Genomic DNA, 25,998 nt, shown 5'->3' with positions numbered 1-25,998 from the left:
TTCTGAACTTTCAACAAAAGAAAAGAAACTCACAAAAGCCTCCATACAAATTCTATTCGGGATTGATTTGAGTAATGTTTTAAATCTTCTCACTTTGCATTTTCTCAGAGCCAGTAAAGGTTTTATATGCAAATGTATCCTGTTAGTGCGTCTCAAGATTTTCTTAATCATCCACAAAGTGAAGCTACAAGGTTTTCTTTCAACAGCAACATGCAGGTGTTGTGTGTATGGATAGGTGTGTGTCTGCACGTGTGTCCATGACCTCTGTGTTGCTTCGTGCCAGGCTGTAGTCTGGTTCAAATTGCTGTGAGATGACAGCAGAGGTTGGGGGGGCGGGGGGGGGAGCAGAGAGAAGAAGCTGGGCCCAGCTGCCTGGCATTAAGCAATGACCTCTGCATAATGAAAGATGGCGACAACATTTCCCACTCATTACAAGGTTCCACACTGTGACAAGATTTGCATATTCATATATTTTTCCCCTCCACCTCCCCTCCCCTTTTTACACCGCAAATTATTTTTTTCCTGTGAGCAGGACATCTGCCTCCCTGACACTGCTCTGGAAGAGGACAAATAAATAAATATGTGTGCAGACAGCCACATGATCTATCCAGATGCCACAGAAATATGGCACGATGTCGACATCCCCACACACCCCGACCGTGTGTGTTTTCCACGGCTTAAGCACCAGGAAATCATGTTCGGGGTCAGTGGAGAAGAATACAGCTCGGGCAGGAAAACCTGACAGAGGTCTGGAATGTATATCTGTTTTGCATATTGTTGTTCTAGCACAGGGACATAAATGTCACCGTAACACTGGTGTTGCAGGTTACGCAGAGTTGGGGGCCAACTATAAATCCATGTCAGGTGTTGCTGAACGGATTAGAGCAGCTCTGTCACGTTCTCTTTGTACAAATGATTCAAATTAAAGATATTATATTGAAGAGAGTCTTAAAACATACATTTATTAACAGTCCATAGGTGGAAATGACAGAGTTTATATCTTTTAAAAATAAATAAAGTGAATGTAAAGACAGTTGGATGAAAAAGTCAAACTTTGATTTCAGATGTCTCATGAACACACCTTTAATGTACACACAGCTGAACGTCGTGAGACTTCTTTGATGGATATTATTCTGAGTTTCTCTGATCATAGACGCATCAGAAGAAGCTCTTCCACTCGTAACAAGACATAATTACATTTGAACATCAAACAGAAAGGTGCCATAAATGAAGTTGGGCAAATAGAAATCGTATGCAAAGACAGTACATGTACAAAGTTCTTCATCAAAGTAATGCGTAATAGTGGTTGCCTTTAAAAAAACAATCAGAAAAGGTTTGAACAAAGCAAAGCAGCAAAAGTGGGAATTTGAATCCCTTTTATATAGTTGGTAACTTTAATTCAAATGAATCAGGCTGAGCTGCACCCGCCAACCGTGCCAGAAGAGTCGCCGATCTCAACGTGCAGCATAACGATCACCGCAGCAGTTCTGAATACAAACTGTTTTATGTGAACACCTCAAGCTGAGGGCTACATAAATATAGAATTAGACAAAGTGTTATTTTTTTCTTTTTATGTTTTATTTTCCCCCTCTTTTCTCACTCTCCAGCAACATCCCCAGGTTGGGTTGGCTCTAAGCAGATGCAGGCACTTACTTCAAAAAGTTGCAGCTCCCTTATGATAGCTCTGCAAAAAGGTTTTCTTTTAACTTAAATCAGCAAATGTGTGGAGCAGAGACCCAGCGGCGTGCTTCTCTCCCCCAGAAATAATTGCTCCCAGGGATCAATTTGAAATTTAAATTGTGGTGAAATGGTGTTTGTCATTAACAATCAAATATTTGAACCGTTGAAATACCTTTGCCCCCACTGTATCTGCACCCTCTGCACCCAGTTGGAAAAATATTGCAGAGGGCATTGTTTTGATGATGATGAACAGAAAAGTTGGCGTTACTCTCAGAAAACACAAAAGAGAAAAAGCAGGAGGTGGAAAAAAACCCATTCGTCAAAGATGATTTATATAAAAGGTATTAACATATCAAAACAGATACATAGACCAAAGCAATATTTATGCTTCTTAGCTGCGTTGATTTGGCTTCCGAGACCAACATCATGTTACACTGTGCTGTTAAAGAAAGACGTACAAGGAAAGTAAAAAGCAGAAGAACGAGGAGAGAGGCAGTAAAGTAGGCCAAACGGAGAGAAAAGAGCTTCCTGTCATCTCTGAGAGGCAGCGTCTCTGCTTAATGTTCATTAGGGGGCTGATTGAATTGGGGGGTGTAGCACTGTCACTGTTAATGGAGTGATCTCTAATTGGAGCGCATTAGCTCTATAGGTTCTGGCTAGTGTCAAAGGCAGACAGAAGGACACAATGCAACACGAGCGTCTAACACATCCTGCCAACGGTGAAAATACACCAAATTAAACAAAATGTCATTATGTGTTGAGCGTTTGCACACAGTTTAACAGATGAACAATAGATCAAGTCCCTGTAGAATTATGCCACCATGTTACGTTTTCCTTATTTTATATCGCAGATGGACGGATAAATCTAACATTTTAATCTCATTTATTTGTATTTTTATCATCTCCATTTTCTCTGGAAAGGCCTGTGTCTCAGAAACAGAGGTGTTAGGTGTGTGTGTGTGTCTATATGCAGTGTGCACCACGCCCCCCCCGGGCCATGACTGTGATGGTTTAAACATCAACTTCAAGGCCAAAGTAAGGCGTGTTCCTGATAATGACGAGCACGAACGGCCTCTATCGCCATCCGACGAGACCCAGAACTTGATCTGTAATGGTTGCCCATAAAGGAATATCATCATCAATGAAAATGACAGGTTATTAAGATCCGATTTTAGGGGGGGCTATGGCTTTAGTATGATAGGTTAGCTATCTATAAAACCTTTAAAGCCTGGCCCTCAACGACATCAGTCCTGGTTCCCATCTCCCCGCGCCCTGTGCCAGAGACACATGCTAATAAGCTCACAACCTTTAATTAAGCAATATGTGTAAGTAGGCAGCCATTATGGCCTGATTTGTGAGCCACTTCATTACACTGAGCACCGGCTAGCAGACACATATTCAATACAAATCAAGCTGGCCTGAATATTATCCTGCTTAATGTGAGGCCAATATTGATATTTTATCACTCGTGTTCTGATTAGCGACTTTAGGAATCTTCATGTTTCATTGTGTTGAGGAAGAGCTCAACACCCAGCAACCAGCTTTCATTAGAAGTGCTGCTGAACATTGTTTATTAGGTTACACATATTTCACATGTACTATTTATGTTTACCTGCAGAGGGATGCAAGAACAACATCATTTACTTCTTCTGGTTCCTGTTGTTCTGGTGAGTCAACCTTCCATCATGTAGATATTTGACTATATGAAGCATTTTCACTCCATCATTAGAAGGTATAGTACCCAGGTAGTGCTACATAAATATACAGTACACACATGTATTTTTTTTACAATTGAAAACAAGCTGTTGAGAATCTTTTATACCACATGTTCCAGGTGATGGCAGCAATACAGCATCTTTTAATCACTGATGAGCTCTGTACAAATGAGAAGAAAACACAGTTTTTAATATTTGAATTCCACAAGAGCACACATTATCAACTACTGCAGTATACTTCAGAGATTCAAGTCAAACAGACAGTTGGTCAGATGACTTACATTAGTTTATGTCTTCCTTTGCTTTGATATCATTGGTTGAGGTCTTGCAGTGCAACACTGGAGCCACACCCGCTTCCTACTACCGGCTCAACGCGATGAGACCCTGAGGGAACGAAACACCCGGTGAAACTGTAAATGCTGCTAAACAAACAGCAAGTTGGAGAAAGGTTTGTTCAAGTGAAAGGGTCACATGTGGGTGAGATAAGAAGGATTTATTTGTGTGCTCTTACGCCCAAATAGTTTCCTTCGTTTCCGTAGCTGGTGTGGAGCACTCGCAGTTTCCTTGTCCTCTCTCTGATTGGCAGAGCTCTGACCCCGGCTGGGCACCATCCTGGTTGCGTTGTCCACCGGTTCCATGTCACCAATCACCTTCAGGAAAAACCATACGCATACGAGAGTCAGCAAGGAACGGAAACGTAACAATAAATGAACAGTAAAACAACAGTTTCAGGGGACCCCAGGGGCCATATGCATCAAACATCTCAAAGTACAGGTTGAACTTGGATGACAGTGACTGAGATTGGCAGGAGAACTGCTTTCTTCCTCGAGGCCTGCGAGTAGTGTTGTCATGCATAGTCTCTACCTCTGTCCTGGTGCGTAGAGTGAACTTGGAGGAGAAGCAGAAATGGAGACTTTATATGACACACTACCTCCAGTCCCAGAGGGGAAACAGGGTTGGCCTACTTAGGTACAGTGATATGAAATACAACTTAAATCTCATTGGCATAAGCCCCGATAAAATGATAGATTGTAAATTTGTGATATGTTTTTACCATAAATATATACAAATAGTACAATTGTGACACATGAATAATGACGGGAAATGTAATAAAATGATGGGTTGAGTCAAAACGACTTCTGCATTCTTTCCACACACCTTCAGCTCCATATTTCATAACAGCATCAAGTAGTCGACTCCAAAAAAGTAGGCTGACACTACTTTAAAGTTGCAAATTACACAGATAGAGCAGCAATTGAGCAAACTTGAAAAATGTGCCACAGAGTGCTTCTTTATCAAAAACTAGTATAAACTTGCCAGATAATTACATGCGGTGTACTTTGGAGAAGTCCTCCTGCTAAGCAGATATGGCTGCCAGGGAGGCATTAATCTCCTCATGCAACATACAGTATGAAGCCAAGGACATCCCCCCACACACACACACACACACTCTTTCGCACACCACATGAAGAAAAGATAGCACACACACAGCATACACAGCACACTCACTTCCTGTATAAATCATATTCATATTTCTGAGGGCTGCCGATGACCTCACGGCAAATGAAGCGTTGGGTCCTCAGCTCCGCAGCGGCAATCAAAAGTGCGGCAGAGTAATTACAAAAAAGGGGTAGGAGGGAGAATTGATGCGGTTTGTCAATTAATGTTGCTGTAAGGTGGTTTTTTTTTTCTTCCAAAAGGTTAACTTCTTCATTTTCTCTGCATGCTGAATTAGGTCAATATTGGTCCGGCGTAGAGTCATCGTCACGTGCAGACGGACGCTGGGCTGAGTCACGCAAAGATAAGACAAAGGGGCCGTTAATGAGAGATCTGATGGCATATCATGATGATGAGGTGTCCCTTATAAAAGCGCAATCCTCTGCACTCTGCCTTCCATTTCTCATATTCTCTGATCATCATCTGTCATTATTATCATCGTATTTATCGGCTTTGTCACAGTAATTATAAAAATCTACAAACTATAAGGGGATATCCTCTCCTAATTATACAAAGCATGCATAATACAACACAGTCCTCCCTGCTGACGGTAAGATAATTAAATGCGATTCAGTTAAAACCTTACTATGTGAATAAACTGCATACCTTTTGTTTCTACAAATGGTTAAACACATCCCCCCGAAAAGGGAGAAAAGAAAAGCACAGCTGAAATTGCAGAGAAAAGTGTTTTTATTTATACAAGTCGCTGGAGATGCTCATCATCAGCGTTTTTTCCGAGCCATAAATAATTTGCGGAGAGAGGTAATATTCAAGCTGGCAGAGCTTTAGTTGTGCATCTTTAATGGAAGTTTTACAGAAGCTGAGCCAGTTCGTGCATATGCTGCTGCCTCCCATATGGAGGGAAGGAGACAAAAGGGGCACAGTTGGCTTGTCCTATCTTTTTATAAGTCCATCGACACTTAAATGCTAGCCCCGGAGAAAAAACGACACAGGGGGACATAAACCCACTGTGGTTTTAGGAGGGAAGATAATGACTTTGCCTGCATTAATTTCTTCATCAGCCATCTTGTTTCCTCAGACAGAGTGGTTATGAGGCCTTCTCTGAAGGTCCTAGGTTATAGAGATGCATTTCCCTGCATAATTTCGGCCCTAACAGTTGTTGTCAGCAGTGCATTTTGCGAGTTGGCAGCTGGGGAACATCTGTTTATAGGTAATGAGTGTTTGAAAAGCTACACCTCACTTTACCTTTAATGTCTTTTATTGGCGCACACTGATGGGAACGTAGCTTTAACTTTTTGTATCGTTGTGATTCAGCGAGAAGATTTCTTCAACATGGTCAATATTACAAACACCTGCCTTGGGCAACACGCTGAATGAGAGCATATGATGGATCATTAATATTAACTTTCTTTAAACAGAATACAATATGCAAGTCAATAAAGACTTCATTATATGTTTTACTACACAGCCACAACTCAGAATTTAATCCTCCCTCTCCATTTCATACTTTGTGCTAACGACGCAACACAAAATACAAAAATAAAGAACTTTCAGTTACCATTGCTGGTTCAATTTTGGCTGAAAAAACATTTAATAAATATTTAGTTTCTCATGACTTGCTCAAATTCTTACTCTCCAGCAAATCAAACAGGACACACCTCGCTGTTCGTTCAAACGGTGTCTTACAGTGTCTATAGCTCAGGGCTCTTCTTCCAGGACTTGCTTCTTAAGGTGTTCGTTAAGACATATTTTGGTTGTAAATAAGTGGGTATTATGCAAATACCGGGCCCTGGAGCTGTGGTCATGTTAGTCTAAGAGAGGAGCAAGTCCTTCGGGGCATCGGTGTCGAGGACACTGCCTGAGAAAACACAGCTCTTAAAAGGAAATGAGCCATCCGTCAATATTTCCTCAGTAAATGGAAACAGACTTCTTAAGTAGGGATAGTCTTTTAACTAACTGGGAAAGAGAATGGAGGCACATTATTACACAGGGACATTATGTTTTTGTGTAATTATCACACTCCTATTTTAAGTGTCATCTACACTGATGATCAAGATCTCTTAACAGAATATGAAAAACAACGAATGTATTGTGAGATACTACTAATAATAATAATGATAAAGAGAGGATCTTTGTGCATAGTGTTCTAAATTAAAATGTTGAAACGTAAGTAATGATACGCTGATATGTTGCAATAAAGCCTGTGTGCAAATGTCAAATATACCTCAGCTTTTTGCTTAAAGTAAAACAAATGACATTATTTTTTTATTGCTCAAACTGGATTCATGCTACATAACCACATCAGCATAAAACATGCTACTATTCAGATAAGTGAATAAAGTAATAACCCTATACAGGAAAACCCATAAAATTGCTTTAAAATGTCATAAATCTAAGAACAGATGGGGACTGCATTACTGTGGTCACTGCATCTCACCGTAGAGCCTTTTTCTATTTCATTCTTTCTTTTTATCTATTTAATTTTTGTAGAAGTGCCTGCGCGGCTGTTATTTCTCTCTGAGGAGCTGTCACCTTACATCTGAAGGCCAGTTTGTACACAGCACCCTGTCGCAGTGTGTGTATCGCTGCCAGAATTATATAAAGCACTAATAAAATCAGCTCAAGTGTTCTTCCGAGTGGTGGGGATGCCCTTTGGTGATTCCTGGATCTTGCTCTATACATAAAACCAGTCTATATATTCAGGGGAGGATTAGTTTTGAATATGTAAAGTGGGGGTCCGCGCTGCGAGGCGAAGGGGAATGGCATAGTGCTCTCTCGGCGATGCTGCGCATCGGTGTTATCGCTCCCCACTACCAGCGGGTGAAAGAGGATGCCATCGGCATCTCTTGCTACTGGAGGTCCCTGCCTGTTAAGTTGCAAGGAACAGACAGCAACACCCAAGGGACACAGTGTGTGTGAGAAAAGAGAGCAACAGAAAGATAGAGTATGTGTGTGTGTGTGTTTTCCAAGCACTGCAACACCTATCTTTCACTTAAGATGGCCTTGATGAAACTCCCTTCACAGTTTAAAGAATGGAGAGTCAGCACGCCAGTCGAAAGGATTTTGCATAGCAGAAGGTTCAGGAATGAATTATTTTACTCTCAGTGAGCTAAGATTGTGTGTGTCGGGCTTATAGGTGGAGTAAATATGTGTCGGCATCTGCATTTGTAGGTTTATGTTTTTGTGTATACCATAACAATCTATTTTTTCCACAGGAAGTGAAGATCTGTGTGTGTTTGTCTGATTCAACGAGTGTGTGCAGTTTGGCTATGAACAATCCACCCAGATGTCTCATCTGCTATGCACAGGTCTAGAGGCTACAGGCACACATACACACACAGACAGTGTGACACCAGTAATAAATATACCATGCTGTGTGTTTACTCACATAAGCTCACCATCACTCAAATTATGACGGAGAACCATTAGAACGCAAAAGAGCCTCAGAGCTAATTGTTAGCGCATATAACCCCCTCCTTCCTCACTCCTCTGACATTCAAACTTCAAAATATTAATTTTGTTGGGATGATCCAGGTTGCTCTTGGGCGACTGACAGAATGATTGAGGAAAAGAATGACTTCTTGCTACTGCAGCGGGAGTCACAAAACACTACTTTTAATTAGGCAACAATCTGTGTATCAGTCTGTTTCTGACCTGCCTGTCTCGCAGGGGCTTGAAGGACAAAGAGCTAAATATAAGTTGCAATAAGAACAATGCATGGTAAAGAGGCAGCATTGTGTATTTTGACATTTCATCATAAGTCATAACACGATGTTAAACTTGATGGAGTTTTTATAATATCATCATGTAAATAGTTGTTACAGGCAGAAGAGAAAAAGGTGAGTTTTGTCGACTTAGTTGTAGTAAGTAACATGTATATGCACACGATAAACTAAGTCTTGATCTGTTTGAAAAGAAGAAATCATTTCAAATCTGGTTTTACCCGACAAAGAAAATATAACCTGTCATGGTTGTTCACCCTTTCAGGCCACAGAGCTGTACTGTTGTCTTTGCATTGTTCTGAAAGCAGCATAAAGGAACCAGTTTCCGCATCAGTTTCTGTCCTCTCTCCTTCTCACTCTCTTCCGAGGAGGAGAGACAGAGAGGAAAGGAGGGAGTGTTTTGTGAGTATCCAACTCATCTCTCCACCCTTTTCCTCTCTCCTTCTTGTTCCTCTTCTCCTCATTTATTATATTATATTTATTTATCTTAAGATAAAAACTTAAGTTAGAGAAGGACCTTGCACGAAGCCCAACAATTTCGAAGATTTAGATAATATCTAAACATCTGCGTGATTCGCAATCACTATTCTTATTTTGCTTAATGAAAAGTAAAGCTTCTTTACTTTTATTAAAGCAACAGATTTATAGGATTATGCAGCCTCGGTGTCTGGTATGAGCTATCTCTGTCGTTATGGTTAGTTAATTCACATAATGTAGAAACCGGCAATATTATAAGGAGGCATTGACCCCGAATTGTATCGAACAAAACTTGTATCCAGCTGTAAAACAGGAAAAACAACTTAAAATTAAATGTATATTGTCAAAAAGATGTATATATATATTTTGATATCCCACCTCAATGATAGCCCCGTCCGGTTGTCGGATGAAGTGTCTGTATCTTTGTTTGAACCCACTCAGGTACAGGGTGTAGACTGCCACTTGTGTGCTGGTCTCTCCCTCTGGTAGGGGTGCACCCTGCCTTGGGGGGTCACTATGGCCTGCAACACCTGCCAAGGGGTCCTCCACTGTCCAGATATAGTCATAAACTGTAACCTAAGCAAGCACACATACAAAAGGAGATGATTATATATTGTAAACAGTGACTGTAAATCTTCCTTGTTGTTCTTGTGAAAAGCTTTGAAGTCCTACATAAAAATAATTGTTGGTAACTTTATTTCATTGAGAAAACCACATATAAAAAACCCATGTATTACATATTAAAATCTGCCTGAACCTCACCTTGTAAACTGCTGAGATGCTCTTTTTTAATTACATACAACTGCATCCACCAGATAAGCACCACTGGCGTATAGTGCATCAGCACGCTAATTCCTGGTAGTTCATGAGTCCTATGGGGCCTGATCTGTGGCAGGTAAAGAGACAGGTTGTGTTTGTGATCATGCATACATATGTTTAATCCTGGTGGCAGGCTTGTTTATGACTCTTTGTGTGTGTGTGTGTGTGTGTGTGTGTGAGTGTGTATTGGGGGCTTACACACCTGTAATGCGCTGCCCTTCTGTATTAGGGTGGGACACGGGGAGCAAGCAGAGCGTGTAACATGTTATATAGGTCATGTAACTCGAAGTCATCCATGTGTGAAGATCATGGAAGCTCTTTCCCCCTGTGAAAGTGTCTGCTGGTGAAGGCTTGAATGTATGCTGATCACATGCATCACGGTGTATCTTAATAATATTACATTTAATTTAAATAGCGCTTTTCAAGGTACACAAAGACACTTATATTATACATAATATCAACTAAAAGGCAACTCAGTATATCCCTCTGCCCCAACATTATATTTAATAAAAGTATGACAGAATTAGCCAAACTGCCAGGCAAAGGTAGGCTCCAATTGTGTGTTCTAGGACGCGCTAATTAGTCTCAAGGACTCACATAACTACACATTCATAATGAACATCTATAAACTCTATTTAAACTTCAATTTTATTTTAAAGAAAATCCCATAAAAAGTAATTCACAAAAAACTCATCAGTCCTGATAATTACCCCTTATCCTAACCCTAACCTCCTAACCCTATCAAAATGTATTCACAAAAAAGATCATCAGTCCTGGTTAATACCCCTATCTTAAACCAAACCTAACCCTAACCCCCTAACCCCAACCCTATCAAAAGTTATTCACTAAAAAGATCATCAGTCCTGGTTATTACCTCCTATCCTAACCCAAACATAACCAACCTTAACCCCCAACCCTATCAACATTTCTTCACAAACAAGCTTAACAGTCCTAGTTAATACCCCCTACCTTAACCCTAACCCAAACCTAACCCTAACCCCATAACCCCAACCTTATCAAAATGTATTCACAAAAAAGCTCATGACCTTTTACCCCCTACACACACACACCCACGCACGCACGCACATGCACATGCACACACACACACACACACACACACACACACACACACACACACACACACACACACACACACACACACACACACAATTTGAGTAATAAAGAGGAGGAAGTTTTTCAAGTAGTTTCTCAAATTCAAGGTGACCCCTTAATTGGCTGTGTAATTATGATTGGTCTAAAAATACAGAAAAAGGAAAAAAGCAAACTCATTCAGCGGGCCATGAGTGGCAGGGTCAAGCTGAAGGAGAGGTTTAATTTGGTGTTGTATCGCTGTCACCCCACACTTATAAACGGTTAGCCAAACACAACTCTAGGCACTTCACCGAGAAAACAGTGGGAGCCATTACCCCACTTGTAATTAGAGACATTGCATGAACTGCAAACCAGACAGCTCCATGAGTAGAAAGGATCTCATTGTCAAAATGTCAAAGAGTCACAAGTGCAAAAAGAAAGAAGACTAGCTAAGAACATTTTAGGAAGGTGTATGTGCATGTGTGTAAGGGGGAGGTAGGGACGCGGGGATGCATCTCTTCAACGCTAATTAAGACGCTCATTAGTGAAATTACCTCAATTGCTCTTTGCCTCTAGCTTGGCCTCTGCCCGCACTGGGGGAAACTGATTACCTGAATTCTTTAAGTAATCAGCACCTCTGCTAGGCAGCAATCAGTCTGTTTGTATAGTGTGTGTATATGTTGATTTGCTGTTTTTTTCTTCTTTTTGAGGAAACATAAGTGAAAGTGTTCTGAAAGTCCCAGATCTCTTCCTATATTGTGGTTCTCAGCTTGTTCGTGATACAATAAGACATTATCATTTAAAGGCACGAATGTGGAAACAAATTAATCAGAAAACATTCTTTCCCGCAGTGCTGGCCACAGGAAGTGCGCCTATGAACGGGCTAAGGCTCCAGTCCAGGATTTCATGAACCAAGCTGTACATGGTGTGGTGACAGAACACCATTTATTCAGCCTCTGTAAGTCACATTGGTTAAACACACCTGCTTAAATTTCCCTGTGTGGTGTGCATGTGTATGTTTTTTGGCTTGCATGAAAATAGATTTTTTTTAATGTTAGCCATGCCACCATCCTACGCTAATTAGCATGTGAAATCCAGTTGACAAGACTAGACAAAAGCTTGAAAAGGTGTTTGTGTGTTCGGTTTGGGTGATGCCATTTCATGCAATGCACCATGGCTCTCAGGATGCATTACTGCTGAGACACAAAAAGGAAAGAGCATTAGAGGGCCTGTCTGCTCTACACTACTCTGTTCTTGTCTGTTGTGTTGCGTTATGGTGCTAGCCTGGCTTCTAGCCCTAGCTTGAGTGCTCTCTCCACTCCACCATTGTTCCATTTGATAGCACTAAGTGACTGATTTAGGTTCAATGTCTGCATGGAGCAGACAGGCCAGCTGTGGGTTAAGCAGATAGCATTCAAGTGAGCTAACCCAATTCAAACCCAATCAAGCCGGGATTTATTGTTGGGGTCTGTATTTAGAAATCTGATAGTCTGCATCAGTCCCTTGACTTGCATCAGGAGAGACGGGTCTTATTTCTTTTAGTGGAGGACTATAAACGGCAAACCATGTTTTCCAGCAGGGACATAAATTTCAGGATTTGTAGACATTACCGCAAATGCACATAGAGAATGGGAGGGAGGGACAGGGCACAGGAAGTGGGGATGGCACAGCTGCATACATGGTTCACAAATATAGTCCGTCTGTCTGAAGATGCAATTTCACACCAACCGAATGATACCATAACCAATATGAATGCAGAATAAAAGCAATCAGTACTTAAATACAGTCGCCTGTGGAAAGCTTTTCTTTTTAAAAATGCACTGTGACTTGTAAGAAAATTTGCCTGACCTGTCAATCATGTTTATTCAAGTGTGTGCAAATATATAAAGTCTGTCAAGAGATGGATTTGGAATTGTTGTGGTAGTTTGAGGCCTCAATGCCTCAGAAATAAAAAAGATCAATGCACTACATTCTGAAAAAGAATATTATTTTGTGTTATGTATAAAAGGTGACCCATATTCATACCTAAATTAGGATTTAAACTTGCAACTAACAACTAAACAGAGGACAGACAGTTTCTGGGAATTAAATAGTAATGTTCCACTGGGTGACAGACTGGTCTAGTAATAGCTATGTCTGGGGTATGTACAGTGTATTTTTATATACTTGTCTCACACGTCCTTGACCGTCACAAGTATCACTGTGTGACATTTTCCTCCATTTTATGACATGTCGGACATAAACACATCATTTAGAGTTGATAGTTATTTTAAAAAAGGACATTTCCGTAGTCCGGCATGTCCCTGCTGACAGCCAAAACAGTTCCCATACTTGACCCAATGCAGAAAACTACTATTCTCAACTGATAATCAAAACACATTGTCAAAATGGGAACCAGTCACATGCCTAGAGAGTAAACTCAAAGCCACACATAGTCAACTCATGCGTGCCTTAATCCACCATTTTGAAAACACTACCAGAAGGGGGGATGCATCACTGATTAATAAACACAAACTAACAAGGCCCCAGAGTGAGTTAACCATAGACATTAAATATTAGGCTTTTATTGGGAGTGTGAGTATACATGTGTGCTTGAATGCATTTATGTATGATATATGAGTACATATGTGTGTTTCAGTGAACTGAAGGGAGGAGAGAAGGAGAAGTCTCCATGGCCAGGCAGACTGAGCCAGGCTGGCGACTGTCCAGGATAGCAGCCTAAGGCGTGGGTACGAACAGGCCTGTCGGTCCCCCTGATCCTTTAATGATTGATCCAAACTAGATAGCCATCATTACCATTTGTGCACTCTCTCTTCCCCAGGTCTCCCTTCCTCTGTCTAATTTTACCTTTCATTTGCATGTTCCCATGGACTAATTAAATCTTTCCCCTCTCTCTCTGTCTCTCTAACTCTCCCTGTCTTTCTTTCTCCCTCCGTGTCCATTGGTATGAAAAATAATGCAGCACATTTCTGGCACATTATTATGTATGAAATGTGAGGGCATAATGTATTCCAGTTGGTTGAAGTTTTCTAGACCCTGTCTGTAATGAGCACAACAGAAGTAGACTTGCTGCACACAGCCTGTGTGAATATCATACCTCCCTTTTCTTCTCTCTCTGTCTCTCTCGCTATCTCCCCTCTCAAAGACAAAAGCTCCTGACCTTAACTCCGCGTACCATCCACAACACTTCTGTTTCCCTCCCTCCACGCAAGTCATGCATAGGAGAGCTGTGGTTTTCTCCTGCCATTGCCATGATCATTTTGGTTTGTAGTTCTGTCCCACTTGGCTTTAATTTACAGTGGGAAAATAATTAGAATCTCACTTTTGCGAAGAGTGGAGTGAAAATGTAAACAATGCTTCCCTGCGGGCGGGTGCTTCATCACTTTGACAGGTGCATTTGAATTTGCCTGGGTGGCGGACAGGCTTGGTTATTTATGTGTCAGTCGCACATGGAAGCCCCGGCTGTGGCTTGGACTACGGTTAGGACTGAGACTAGGAAAGAGATTGGAACTCTGTTGAGTCTGGGATACTGTATAAGTTTAGATTTGGGAGAAAACAGAGGAATAGTACCTGGTACTTGGAATGGGGCTGTGGCTAATTCTGGCACTTAGAAAGGGCCATGGTGGTATTGGGAATGGAGCTGGATGTGGAGCTTGTGCTGTGGCTGAGGACAGAGTTACAGCTGTAGTGAGGAGAAGGCAGAGGATGGGGAAGAGTTTGTACATGGGGATGTGGATGGTGCTTGACTTGGTGCTATCTTTAGAAATGAATTGAGAAAGAAAATGTGTATGAACTTAACTTTGTAGGCTGGTACCAACATGATATAATAACTCTGGATCTTAAGTGAAGCTTCCTCTGTACTTTTTGAGCACATTCTTTGAAAAAAGGTGTCAATTAAACGTAATTAAATGTTGAAGTTGTGGCCAGTTCTGGTTATTGTTGGTGCGGTACCCCATCTGGATCACTGCAGCATATTAAGAAAGTCCAGGCTTGTTTCACACTAACCTGTAAGAGCCAATTAATCAACTCAAGACATAGCAATAGATAATGCCTAATTGTGTCCATGGTGCTTTTTCATTAATAAAAGGCTAAACATGTTGTGGGAAATTATCATTATTTTCTATCAAGTAAATATAATATTATGGCAATAAAAAACTGCTTAGGGATGCTATATTGTTAAACAAAATATGAGGTGATGATAATTTATTAGCATTCTGAATTGTATGCCTATTAGAAATGGCTTATTTGCTCATAACAATTTGATCCACCGCTGTATTGAAGCTACTGTATCTTCAAACATTGATTTCAATAGCCTATCTTTTTCTATCTGTTGTGTTTATATTGTCACTCTAACATAACCTTCTGACATTAGATGCTTCCGTAGATTTCGAAACAAAAGGCAGTCATGACATGAAAGTACAGTGGGCACACTAGCACAGATATAGCATCAATGATTATTGCCAAGTGAGAGAAGAGGTAGACATGGTTGCTTCTTTTGTCCACAGATCCTCATCCACATGCACACACGCACACACACACTCATCTACATGCTAACACACACACACACACACACACACACACACACACACACACACACACACACACACACATACACACACACACACACAGACACACACACACACACACATACTTCCATGCTCACAAACAGACAAAGCCTCACACAGTGCGAGGCAACGCATGCGTGCATCTCCAGAGCCTGCGGGCGCTTGGGGCTAGGCAGCAGGGAATGGGGGGAGGGAGGGAGGGGATGGTTGTGTGGAAATGGGGAGGAGGGGGGAGAGGAGTGTGCACTGTGCAGAGGCTCTCTAAGCTATAGGGTCAATCCCCTCCACTCCACCCCCACCCCCCTGTCTGTCAGAGCTGGCCCGGGCTCAAGGCCTCTTTGCTGAGCACCGGGTTCATACCACAGACATGGACTGTATGTAGGCACACATACACAAGTGCCAACGCGGGCTCATGGACACACACACATACACACATGCAGTGGGTTTAAACACTCACACACCAATTTAAAATAACAGTCACATATACTGTAGCACAGATGCACAAGCTTTGTACGTCAGGGGTCACACTGCACAAATGCACATGCTCATTCACAGAGATATTAATGTATGCACATATACACACAGATACACACACACACACACACACACACAAACACACACACACACACACACTGGCTTCATGCAACACATACAAGGTCAAGACATCATTGCACATGGCTGGGAACAGACCAAACCACAAAGCAGAAAAGACCACCGACATACATGCATGGATAAGCCAAGCAATGTCAGCCATTAGAATGGAAATAGATATGCTATAATTGTAAATTTGGCCAATATGTGGACGGTCGGCAGATATAATTGGAGCAGCTTGAAAATGGCATGGATGCACACTGCCTGCGTTGGGCTTGATTTGGCTGAAGCAAAGGTCTGTGTCTGGTTAAACGCACCACTGGACAAGACAGGCCACCCATTCATATTTGCATGCAGGGACACACATATGCACACACGGGTACACACACAAAGTGACGAAAAGGCTAGTACGCTACAGTAGCTTTCATCCACCCTCCTCTCATTACCGTGCCTTTAAAGCAGAGATCACTGTCTGTAAATATTTCAACTTGAGTAATCATGGTTAAAGTGCAATAACACACTTCAACCAAAAGTAGCACAGACCAAATTGGACTTTGAGAAAAGATAAACAAGCAACAATGACTATATTTACAGTTAGAATAAACTCAACAACTTTAAAAGAGATTATCCAGTGAGATAGTATCTCTGAGTGCCTGAGATAATCCAGAAAATGAGATATGCATAATTCACTGTTACTAATCTCCTTTGCAGAAAATAAAGCCTACTCCCAGCGTACAGTAAACAACTCCAATAGTAGCCCATCTTTACTTCTACACCATGGCTGACTCACCCTGGGCCCTAAGGAGATCATTTTTCCAGGTTTGTTCTGGACCACATTGAACATTGCAACTTTATTTAACAAAGGTAAATATGTGTGCTCAGTGATAACATAAGGATCCTTAAAACAATAAACATAATAAATTAATGACTCTACCTGCAAATATGTAACCTCAAACCTGCACCAACCACACACACGCCAGAGCAAACATTGCAAAGTGACTCATTGGTGTAATTTACAATATTAGAAGATTACATAAACGATAAGTAAAACAAATGCATACAGCGTGTGCCTCCATGCCTCTATTATAACTTATATTTGCAAATAATTAAATCCTGCAACCAGAGAACAATCAAACAAACTGTACAACTGCCAGTATTTATCAAACTATTTCAGAGTTGACATGCTCCCTTCTGGTAATCCTTAAAAACACATTTTCTCACTTTAAGTGTATTAAACACGTAAGACGTTTGCTCAAACCTCAACATTTCAGGAAGCCAGGCTTCGTATTAAGATGCTGCAGACAGATGTCAAAGTTGAGTGTTGCCTTTGATATCCAAAATTTGACTTTGGAGTAGCTTCAACCTAATCAGGCCTCGGAGGCTGGAGGTGATAAGTATCCGAGCCAATAACCCAAAATGAGAGCTGAGGAATCAGCGGTAAGACGCGCACACACACACACACACACACACGCACGCACGCACGCACATGCACACACACACACACACACACACACATACACAGTGTCTCTTTAAGGTTATGAGTGAAACCCTTATAAAAAAAAAAGCGCCCCTCCAAACGTCTATCTCTCCTCGGGATGTCATGTGGGGCTGTTAAGACGCGACACCTGTCACAATCACCAGACCTTCCTCATCCCCTCCGGGCCGCAGGAAGCGGCCAAGGTCAAACTCTTTAAAGGAGAGGAAGGGAGAAAGGGGGAAGAAGTGACTGACGACAGACAGTCACAAAGAATCAGATCTGTCAAGTTCAAGCTGTAAAACCTCTGTGGAGTCAGAGGCTGCATATGCATCTTCATATGTGTTCAAATGAGCATTACATACAGCTCTGCCCCGTGTGTACGCAAAGCATGTCTGCGTAGACGCCTCGTAGCGTTTCTTCAGTTGACGTAATTAACTTCCACAATAATGACATCCTACTGGTACTACACATGTAACAGTAATACATTAAAGTGTTTGCTTAAACTACATTCGACGGTATATCCACACGCAGGTGGTTTGTTCACAAAACTTCTGGAAGTGACATAAGCCTTCTTAATTTGTGTTCCGTGTGTTGGGCCTCCTGTTAAAATCTTTTCTCACTCCTCAACAGTCAAATTTGTTGCCTTCTGTTTCATATTATGGAATCGCAAGGGAACAGTATTTAGGATGGAGGAAGGAAGGGAGGATGAGGAGAAGGAGGGAGGGACTGAAAAGCATCTTAAAGTGGTGAAAACCTGGTGTCAATTTAACCTCCTCCAGCTGGAGATGTTTTGACAGCTGACGGGTGAAGCTTCATATTATGAAGAAATTGGAGGAAAAATCCCTTCCTCACTGACGGAGTCACAAGATGCAAGGGTCCGAGACATTCGAAGAACACAATGTTTTGAAATAGCCTCCAAGAATCTTAGCTTGATCCTTTTCTGTGACACAGGGTCGACCATACTGTAGGCTGCTAACCAAAGGCACTTCCTTGTTTTGACTTGCTTTGTCTTTTTCACTCCCTCCCTCGTTCCCCCTGCCAGAAAAGCCTGCCCAGGCCCAGGCTTTGGTAGATAATGACATCCTCTCCTTGGATTAATTGTGAGGGACACATTAAGCAATGGGGCTGACACTCCCTGTAATTAAACTGTTCACACCGACGAGTTCATACTGGAACACTTTCTCCTTTTTCTCTCGATGTGCTGCTGGAACTGTTTAGAAATGGGATGACACATTATAGTGGTGTGGTTGTGAGAAAAGTGAATGCTTGACCTTGTGAAATTGGTGGGCTCCGCCTGTGTTCATAGAAGTAGAATAACCATATCGGCCAGAATATAAAACCCTGATTACAAGATAATACTCACATTTAATAAATCTGTCAAACCGTATAGAAAAAATGTGCAGCCATAGTGATCGCCTCTGTCCACTGAGAACATTGGTAATAACCTCCAGGGCTGAAAAATTAAGCTAACGCGGAAGTGCCAAAAACTGCAGTTCCTCGAATTGCCACTTGAGGCTGGCTCCAAAAGCGAGTCAATCCCCATACATCCTCTATGTTAAAATGCCCAGTTTTACTGATTTTACGTCCATATTTCATACAGTCTCTATGGTAATAGCCTTTCCTGTGTCCATCTACTCACATGCCCAGGTCTCTTGATGTATGGGCCTGGGTACAGCTATTGTGCCTCTTGCTCCAAATAGCAGGTGCCAAGCAGAGGTCAAAGGAGAGGCCAGTGTATTACAGAGAACAATGCTGACTGAAAAAAGGGTGCAAGGGACGGACTCATGCAGAAAAGCCCACTGCCAATAGCTCATTTATGGAATAGGTGGGTTCATGGTAAATGTGCACAAAAAGCACTTAAAAGAACTATTGTGTGGAACGCTGTTCTTTAAGTCATTTGTGTCCATAAAATCTTATGTGTGAATTGGGAAGGAGATGAGATGGTACATGTGTTTGATCTTTATCTGCCTTTTTTTCCCCTCCTTTCTTTTTTAACCACTGTGAACCGCTTTCACACATTACTGCCCAGCAAAGTCCGTGACCTTTTCAGGAACACAGGCATGTAGTGTTGCAGTCATATCTCATATTGAGCTCCCTAATGCTCTGATTGTGGATGCTGTGCTTGCTGCTACGTTGCTCCTGTCCTTGCCTGCCTGCTTGCTATCGCCTCGGGGCTTTGGGGCCCTCAGCGCTGTCCACTAAAATAAAAAAAACCATCGGCTGTAATTGAAGAAGCCACTTTAATGTGACATGCGCATGCGGGCGCGCAGAAAGGCTTGCATGCATATACACACGCTTACAAATGTGCATGACGGTACACACACATGCACAGATGTACTGTATAAATGCACACTGCACACGTGCAGCAAAGCACATGAGTGTACACACATGCACGCACACACTGACTACATTGCTCTTTGGTAGAGGTTATTGGGGGGTTGGGAGAAATCCGGTGATCCCACGCTTGCACGCTCACACACACACACACACCATAGACCAATAGTTGCCCTCTGACTCTAGACGACCCCTCCTGTGCTACCGAAGCACTCAGCTCCTCCTCTCCTCTCCTGGTGTTCCTGTGTTGCTGTTATGGGTTCCTGTGCAGGAGCTGAGGGTTCTATTGTTGTGTGACAGCGGTTCCTGTGTATCCTTTCACGGCCTACTGCTCCCTCTGTCCGCCTTCCTTTTCCAAAGCTTCTTCTTCCTTTCCTTGAGTTTAGATGTGCGTCTCGGGTGGCCTCATCCTCACTTTACTGTACTATTTGCACAGCAAGACTGATGAATAAACCAGGTGAAGTGCTGCACCTGTGTTGTTTACTTGTAAATGGGTTCAACTAAATGACTTTATCGCAGAGAGTTTAGAGGCCATGCTGATTTTAAACTCCTTATTTACATGTAATGAAATGATTGTTAACTAGAATGGCACTCAGAGGATGAAGACCTCTGCTGCATTCACATGCTCCTCACATAGTCCCGTTTCCCCGAGTTGGGAAGTCGTTCTTCTGACTTCTGACTATTATTACTATTTATGAGCTTTAAGTCGCAATGTGAAAACAACACAGATTCAAAGTAGATGTGTTGTATTTTATCATATAGGTACTACTTATCGTAAAGAAGGTGGTTTATTCAGTGTTTTGCAAGTTCATGTCCTATAACAAACTGAAGCTCCATCATATTACATATTACATCATATTTCTGAATGAACTTTTGCAATGAGATTAAAGATCCTAATGCTTCTTTGTGTGTCACAAGGTAATTGGTAGGAAAAAGGATGACCCGGGTATGTCTCTGATCAGGTGGTGCCATCATGTTGCTGCTTTAGATTAAAATGGAGAACACATCTTACATGATTAACAGCCAGCCTCCCAGACTTAGGTTATCATTACCATTCCAATCTGTGCTGTTTGACTCTCAACAGGTTTACTCCCCACCAACCACGCTGCTGTTGCAAAGCACCTTGGGTGTTCCTAAACTCGCCGCTGGTAACCCATTACCTAGACATACGGAGACAAACGGCACAAAGGTACGCAAATGTTGATGCAATCAGGTTGCGAAAACATCTCCAGGGCCACCACACAAACCCCCTCTCTCCTCTCTCCCTCCTTCCCCACTTCTTTTAATCTCTCCCTCTCTCCTTCAATTATCACAATGTCACTACCACCACTGGGAAACTTTCCTTTTAGTAAATTAACGGGAAAGGAGCTTTGCAGCGGGTAAGCTGGCGTTATACTCCGTCATTGTCATAGCGGTAGCTCTGACAAAACAGTTTGCGTACCTGCTTAAGTATTACAGAAATTAACACCTCCCTTCCAGGTACAGTAATCAACGGGGTGACGGGAGACAATTAATTAGGTCCATCTGCATCACTGCCTTTACATAATTAATGGGGCTCATTACTGAAACACTGGTATGATGTGGAGCAAGCTAGCACACACACTAGCTCAGAGCACGATAGTACTGAGAGCGTTAGGAAAGCCAAGATTTGTTTGTTTGTTTCATTTTGTACAAATGTACTTCTGGTTGACTAATCTGCTGTGTCGACTGCAGGTTCCCTTCACAATCCGGACACTTTGTATTGGCTTATATTGAAGGTTTTATTAGCCTGTTGAGCTGTGATATAAGGATATAGGATATAGGATATAAGATATTTACATTAATTCAGAAGAAAACATGTTTTAAATTGAAGCAGCAATTAACCGACAGCACAGTAAGTCTGTAAACGATGTGACTTCCGCTGCGTATGTAAATAGCAGTGAGGAATTAAAAGTGTGAGCTAAGTCTTTACGAATTTCAATTATGAAAAATAGCATGATTGGTGGGTGAGCTAATCCCCCCCTCTCTCAGCTGTTATCCACAACACTTGAGGCTAATGATCTCCGACGGAAACTCTTTCTTTTCCTTCCTTCCTTTGGTTTAAATGAAAGAGCACGCAGGTAGATAGATCCTTGACTCATTCACCCTCCTTGCTCAGCTCGTCAGCTCCACCGGTGACATCTTAACCCGAGAGTCATATTCAAACCTTGAAGCCACTCAACTGATCATATGGCACGGAGAAATCTATAATATAAAGTTAATTGGTGAGAAAGTAAAAATTAGATTATGTTTTATGACCGCCTTGTGAAAATTACAAGTTTGATAATAATAGGCCATTTGCAGGTTGGTTATTGAATGTGGATTCTCTTTTTATTGTTTCAGTGCTGGAGGGAGAAACAGAGACATTTCGTTGACTTCTGAGTTACAGCATCTGCAACTTTCAACTTTCATTTAGTTTTATTTGCTTCAACGTCACCCTGTTTGGTGTTCCTGCCATGTGAAAATACACATGACACTGTGAAACCTCTGATATGTTTCCCCATTAATGTCACATGTTATGGTGTGTTTTCTTATCTTAAGTTCAATGCTTTGTGGAAAACATAATGAATAGTCTGCCGTGTTTTCCCATTATACTTGATACTGCAGGTGATATGACCAGTGATGACACTTAAGGTGCAAGAACGCCTGATATTTCAGGCATAAAGTGCAAACTGGCTGACAGCTTTCTAACCTTTTTCTATTAAAAGGTTTCCTGACTGACGCACAGTCAAGCAACACATTGCTTCCTGTGATCCATGCAGTTTAAACCCCTCAGAAGAGCTTTTAAATGACTGCTGCATGTTATAACCTACATTAAGTACTAAATTAACCTTAAAAGATTGTCCCGTGTCATTCTCTAAATCATTTCCCGTTGCCCTGTCTGCCACCTGACATACAACCAGTATCAAATTAGTCCAAAACAAACAAGAAGTACTTGCAGTTACTTTCCGCCCCAGATATGATTTGTTGAAAATGTCATACTTTATCCTTTTAAGAGTGTACTGTTCAATAACTTTCTAAAATTGGCTCAATATCACGCTGCTGCTGTTCCTGTGAGCGCCTTGTTTGCCTTCTCCTCATTCCTCCTTTCTCTCACTCAGCTAATGAAGGCCTCGTGGCCCACTGTTATTAAAATTACGCCCTTGCCTCTGATATTAATTGGGTCCGTAATAAGGAATGCGTCGGATTCATTATTTAATTGCAAGGGCACATTTGGAATACAGTTTTTGAAATGTATTTTTAATGAAAAACACTACATCCTGACCTAATCATATCAACCTTATTCTATCTAATTAAGGATGCAAAAAATCATTAGAGTTGCAAAATATTAGCTTCAGCTCTGTCGGGCTGCTCCTTTGCTCGCCTTCATGAATATATTTTTTTTCCTGTCTATGATAAATAGTTAATGAGGGAAAAATGACAAAAATTTGCATGAAGGCAAATTAGTCTAATAGGAATATGTCTTTGCTGAGTTAGGAAAGTGACCCCTTTCACAGGAGAAATTGTTACAATAATTATGAAATAATGGCAAGGCCCATCTTATTTTGATGAAAAATGGTTGGCTTGAATAATGTAAAAATCATAAAATGCAATAACCCTAAATTTTCATCATGCTGGAGAATGTGTTAACGTGTTAGCATTTGATCAGTTTAATAACGGCAAATTAGAGACAATATGAAGTATGCTGTAATTGTTGCAGTGGAGGGAGATATGCAGTAATGCAAGGATGATTTAGCAGTGCCACCACAGCAAGAGGCCATCAGCGGCTAAATGAAGCATTTTCTTAATCACAAACTTTGGGGGTGTAATTTCTTTCAAAGTCTCCAAACATTGGGAGGTTCAATTTCCTCCCAATAAACAGGTCCATCACCATCCCATTAGCAGTAGTGTAGTTCCCTCTCAGAGCCAGGGTTCATTAAGGCTTACAACACAGGTGTGCTAAAATGAGACCAAACGCAGATTAACACTTTATTTATCTAAGTAATATAAATGTGGCCTTTTCAAAGTACCAATAATGTAAATAATATTCATCATTCTGTCTTTTTCAGCTCAGTGTTCTCAGTGATTCTGAATCAGGCGCACAGGAAGTGAGGATTTTTGAAGGTTTCTATGATGGCAGACAGTTCTGAATAAAGCAGCAGATCAACACTGTTCAAAAGTAATTTTTACAGACACTAACTGATAAAGTGCAGTCGATCATTTTACCAGACGCAGAGATCCAACGGGAGCTTCTGGTTCCGTGTAACCCCTTCACAGACATATGAACTCGTGCAAGTAAAGAGCAGGGGAGTTAATGAACACGGAGAACACCGAGCGATGTGTGCCACTAACAAATTTCGCGGCATAAATTAAAGGGGGCTGCAGTTTGATCGCTGTGTTCCATTTCCCTTATCTCAACAAGTCACATTTTCAATCACTATGCAAAGATTTTACATCCGGTGTGGGCTCGGTGCTAATACACTGCCCTTCCCAGTGTCAGCACCATCGACCTACGCTGGGCTGTCAAACCTGCCACCGCCTCTCCCAAGCAATAGTCATTTCATGAGGATATGCATTTATGCGAACTGGAATCCTGCATTCCCCATGACACCAAGTTGTCCGCATTAAGAGAATGCCCAGTGTAGCATATGCACATGTACCCCAGTATGTGTGTTGATTGAGCAGTCTTTCTTTAATGAAATATCTTCGGAAATTGGTTTCCACAGACTAATCAGGCAGCCCGCTAGCCGAGTTTCTGTTTTGGTAATTATCTTGTACTAATTAGAATGAAGCTAAAGACCTCTGAGATGAATTCTCAGCTTTCTGAAATGTAACTAAAGAAAATGTAATGATACAAAATTAGCCTATTCTATGCATCCTCTCGGACGTAATATCTTCGTTAAAGTGACCAAATTGGATGTGGTATTGATGAACTGTGTGATGCCATCATAGCAGGGCCAACATGGTAGAAACCTCCCGGGGTAACAGACAACAAACTGTAATTCCTCCCTTCACAGACCAATCTAACAGACGAGTAGCAGTGACCTTTTGGCTCATTCTCTCGTTAAGAAAACATCCATTAGCCCAATTAATCACCAAGGGTTTGAGGAGAAGAGCATTGTCTAGAGAGACAAGAGAGGCTGCTTACCTTGCGCCTCTCCCCATTGAAGCCTCTCCATTGCTCCGCCTTCTTGACTACGTAGCTCAGTTCCTGATTGGACAGCTCCAGGTCTTGAGGCAGGAAGTACGTTCCCTCCCTGGCTGTGAGCCGCTGAAAGATGTCCAGCATGCGACCGTCGTTGTGAAATCTGGAAGGTGAGAGAAGAAGTGAGGAGGGGGGGTGGCAGCAAGAGTGACGGCATTCTCAATCATTCTTTGCCCTGTAAAGGTCACATGGGGTCAAATGTCAAAGCAAGGAAACACATGCATCTTTGCCTTGTGTCACAGATTATTTTGGATAACTAGCTTTGTGGCTATTGTTTTTTTTATATTGGCTGGCTTTATGGAACAGGTCAAATCACAATGATCGCAACGTGCTGGAAGAACATATGAATCTTCTATTGATTACACAAAGCATATTTGCAGTGTGACACTAATACATCGATACAAACACGATGAGAGAGGAAAAGGAATCAAACAAATCGTGTCTGTGAGTAGGAAGCACTTTGTTAAGACAAGCTGTAGCGATGTCTGAGTTTGGCTGTGTGTCTGCGTGGTTGTACATCTGTTACTGTGTGGGAGTCAGATCCTGGGATGTTCTTCAGTGTTAATGCCGAGCTTCAAAGATGGCAGATGCAATGGACGTGCTGGTTGCAGATGTGTCTGGAGAGACCAGCCTGAGTCACAAGAAAACGTTCGGCACAGCAGAAGGCATATTGATTCATACCTCCCGATGAGCGCGCATCACCAAAGTGTTATTTTTCTTTCACCACACAAGGGTGCATGCAGCCAACCCCTAAAAAGAATCACCATGTCTGTAAACAAATGCTTTGGCTGACCATCAAAACCAGCAGACCTTGTGCCCTTCCATAGAGATTCTATCCTGTCAGAGGGTAATCAACTCTCAAATA

At 41.7% G+C, this 25,998-nt stretch overlaps 1 protein-coding gene across 1 annotated transcript in view; it reads right to left on the bottom strand.

Annotated features, from left to right (window-relative positions):
- Positions 1–3,340: 3,340 nt before the first annotated feature.
- The window catches only part of ofcc1 (orofacial cleft 1 candidate 1), a 72,859-nt gene continuing 50,201 nt past the window's right edge, over positions 3,341–25,998 (bottom strand). The window contains 5 exon segments of the mRNA XM_029458073.1: positions 3,341–3,555; positions 3,677–3,779; positions 3,907–4,045; positions 9,431–9,628; positions 25,077–25,236. Coding sequence (XP_029313933.1) covers positions 3,706–3,779; positions 3,907–4,045; positions 9,431–9,628; positions 25,077–25,236 — 571 coding nt within the window. The 3' untranslated portion in view covers positions 3,341–3,555; positions 3,677–3,705.

Source organism: Cottoperca gobio, chromosome 20, assembly GCF_900634415.1.
Source record: "Cottoperca gobio chromosome 20, fCotGob3.1, whole genome shotgun sequence".
In the NCBI taxonomy this organism is placed as follows: domain Eukaryota; kingdom Metazoa; phylum Chordata; class Actinopteri; order Perciformes; family Bovichtidae; genus Cottoperca; species Cottoperca gobio.
The sequence above is the reverse complement of the archived record's forward strand: the minus strand, read 5'-3'. Positions and strand labels throughout refer to the sequence as shown.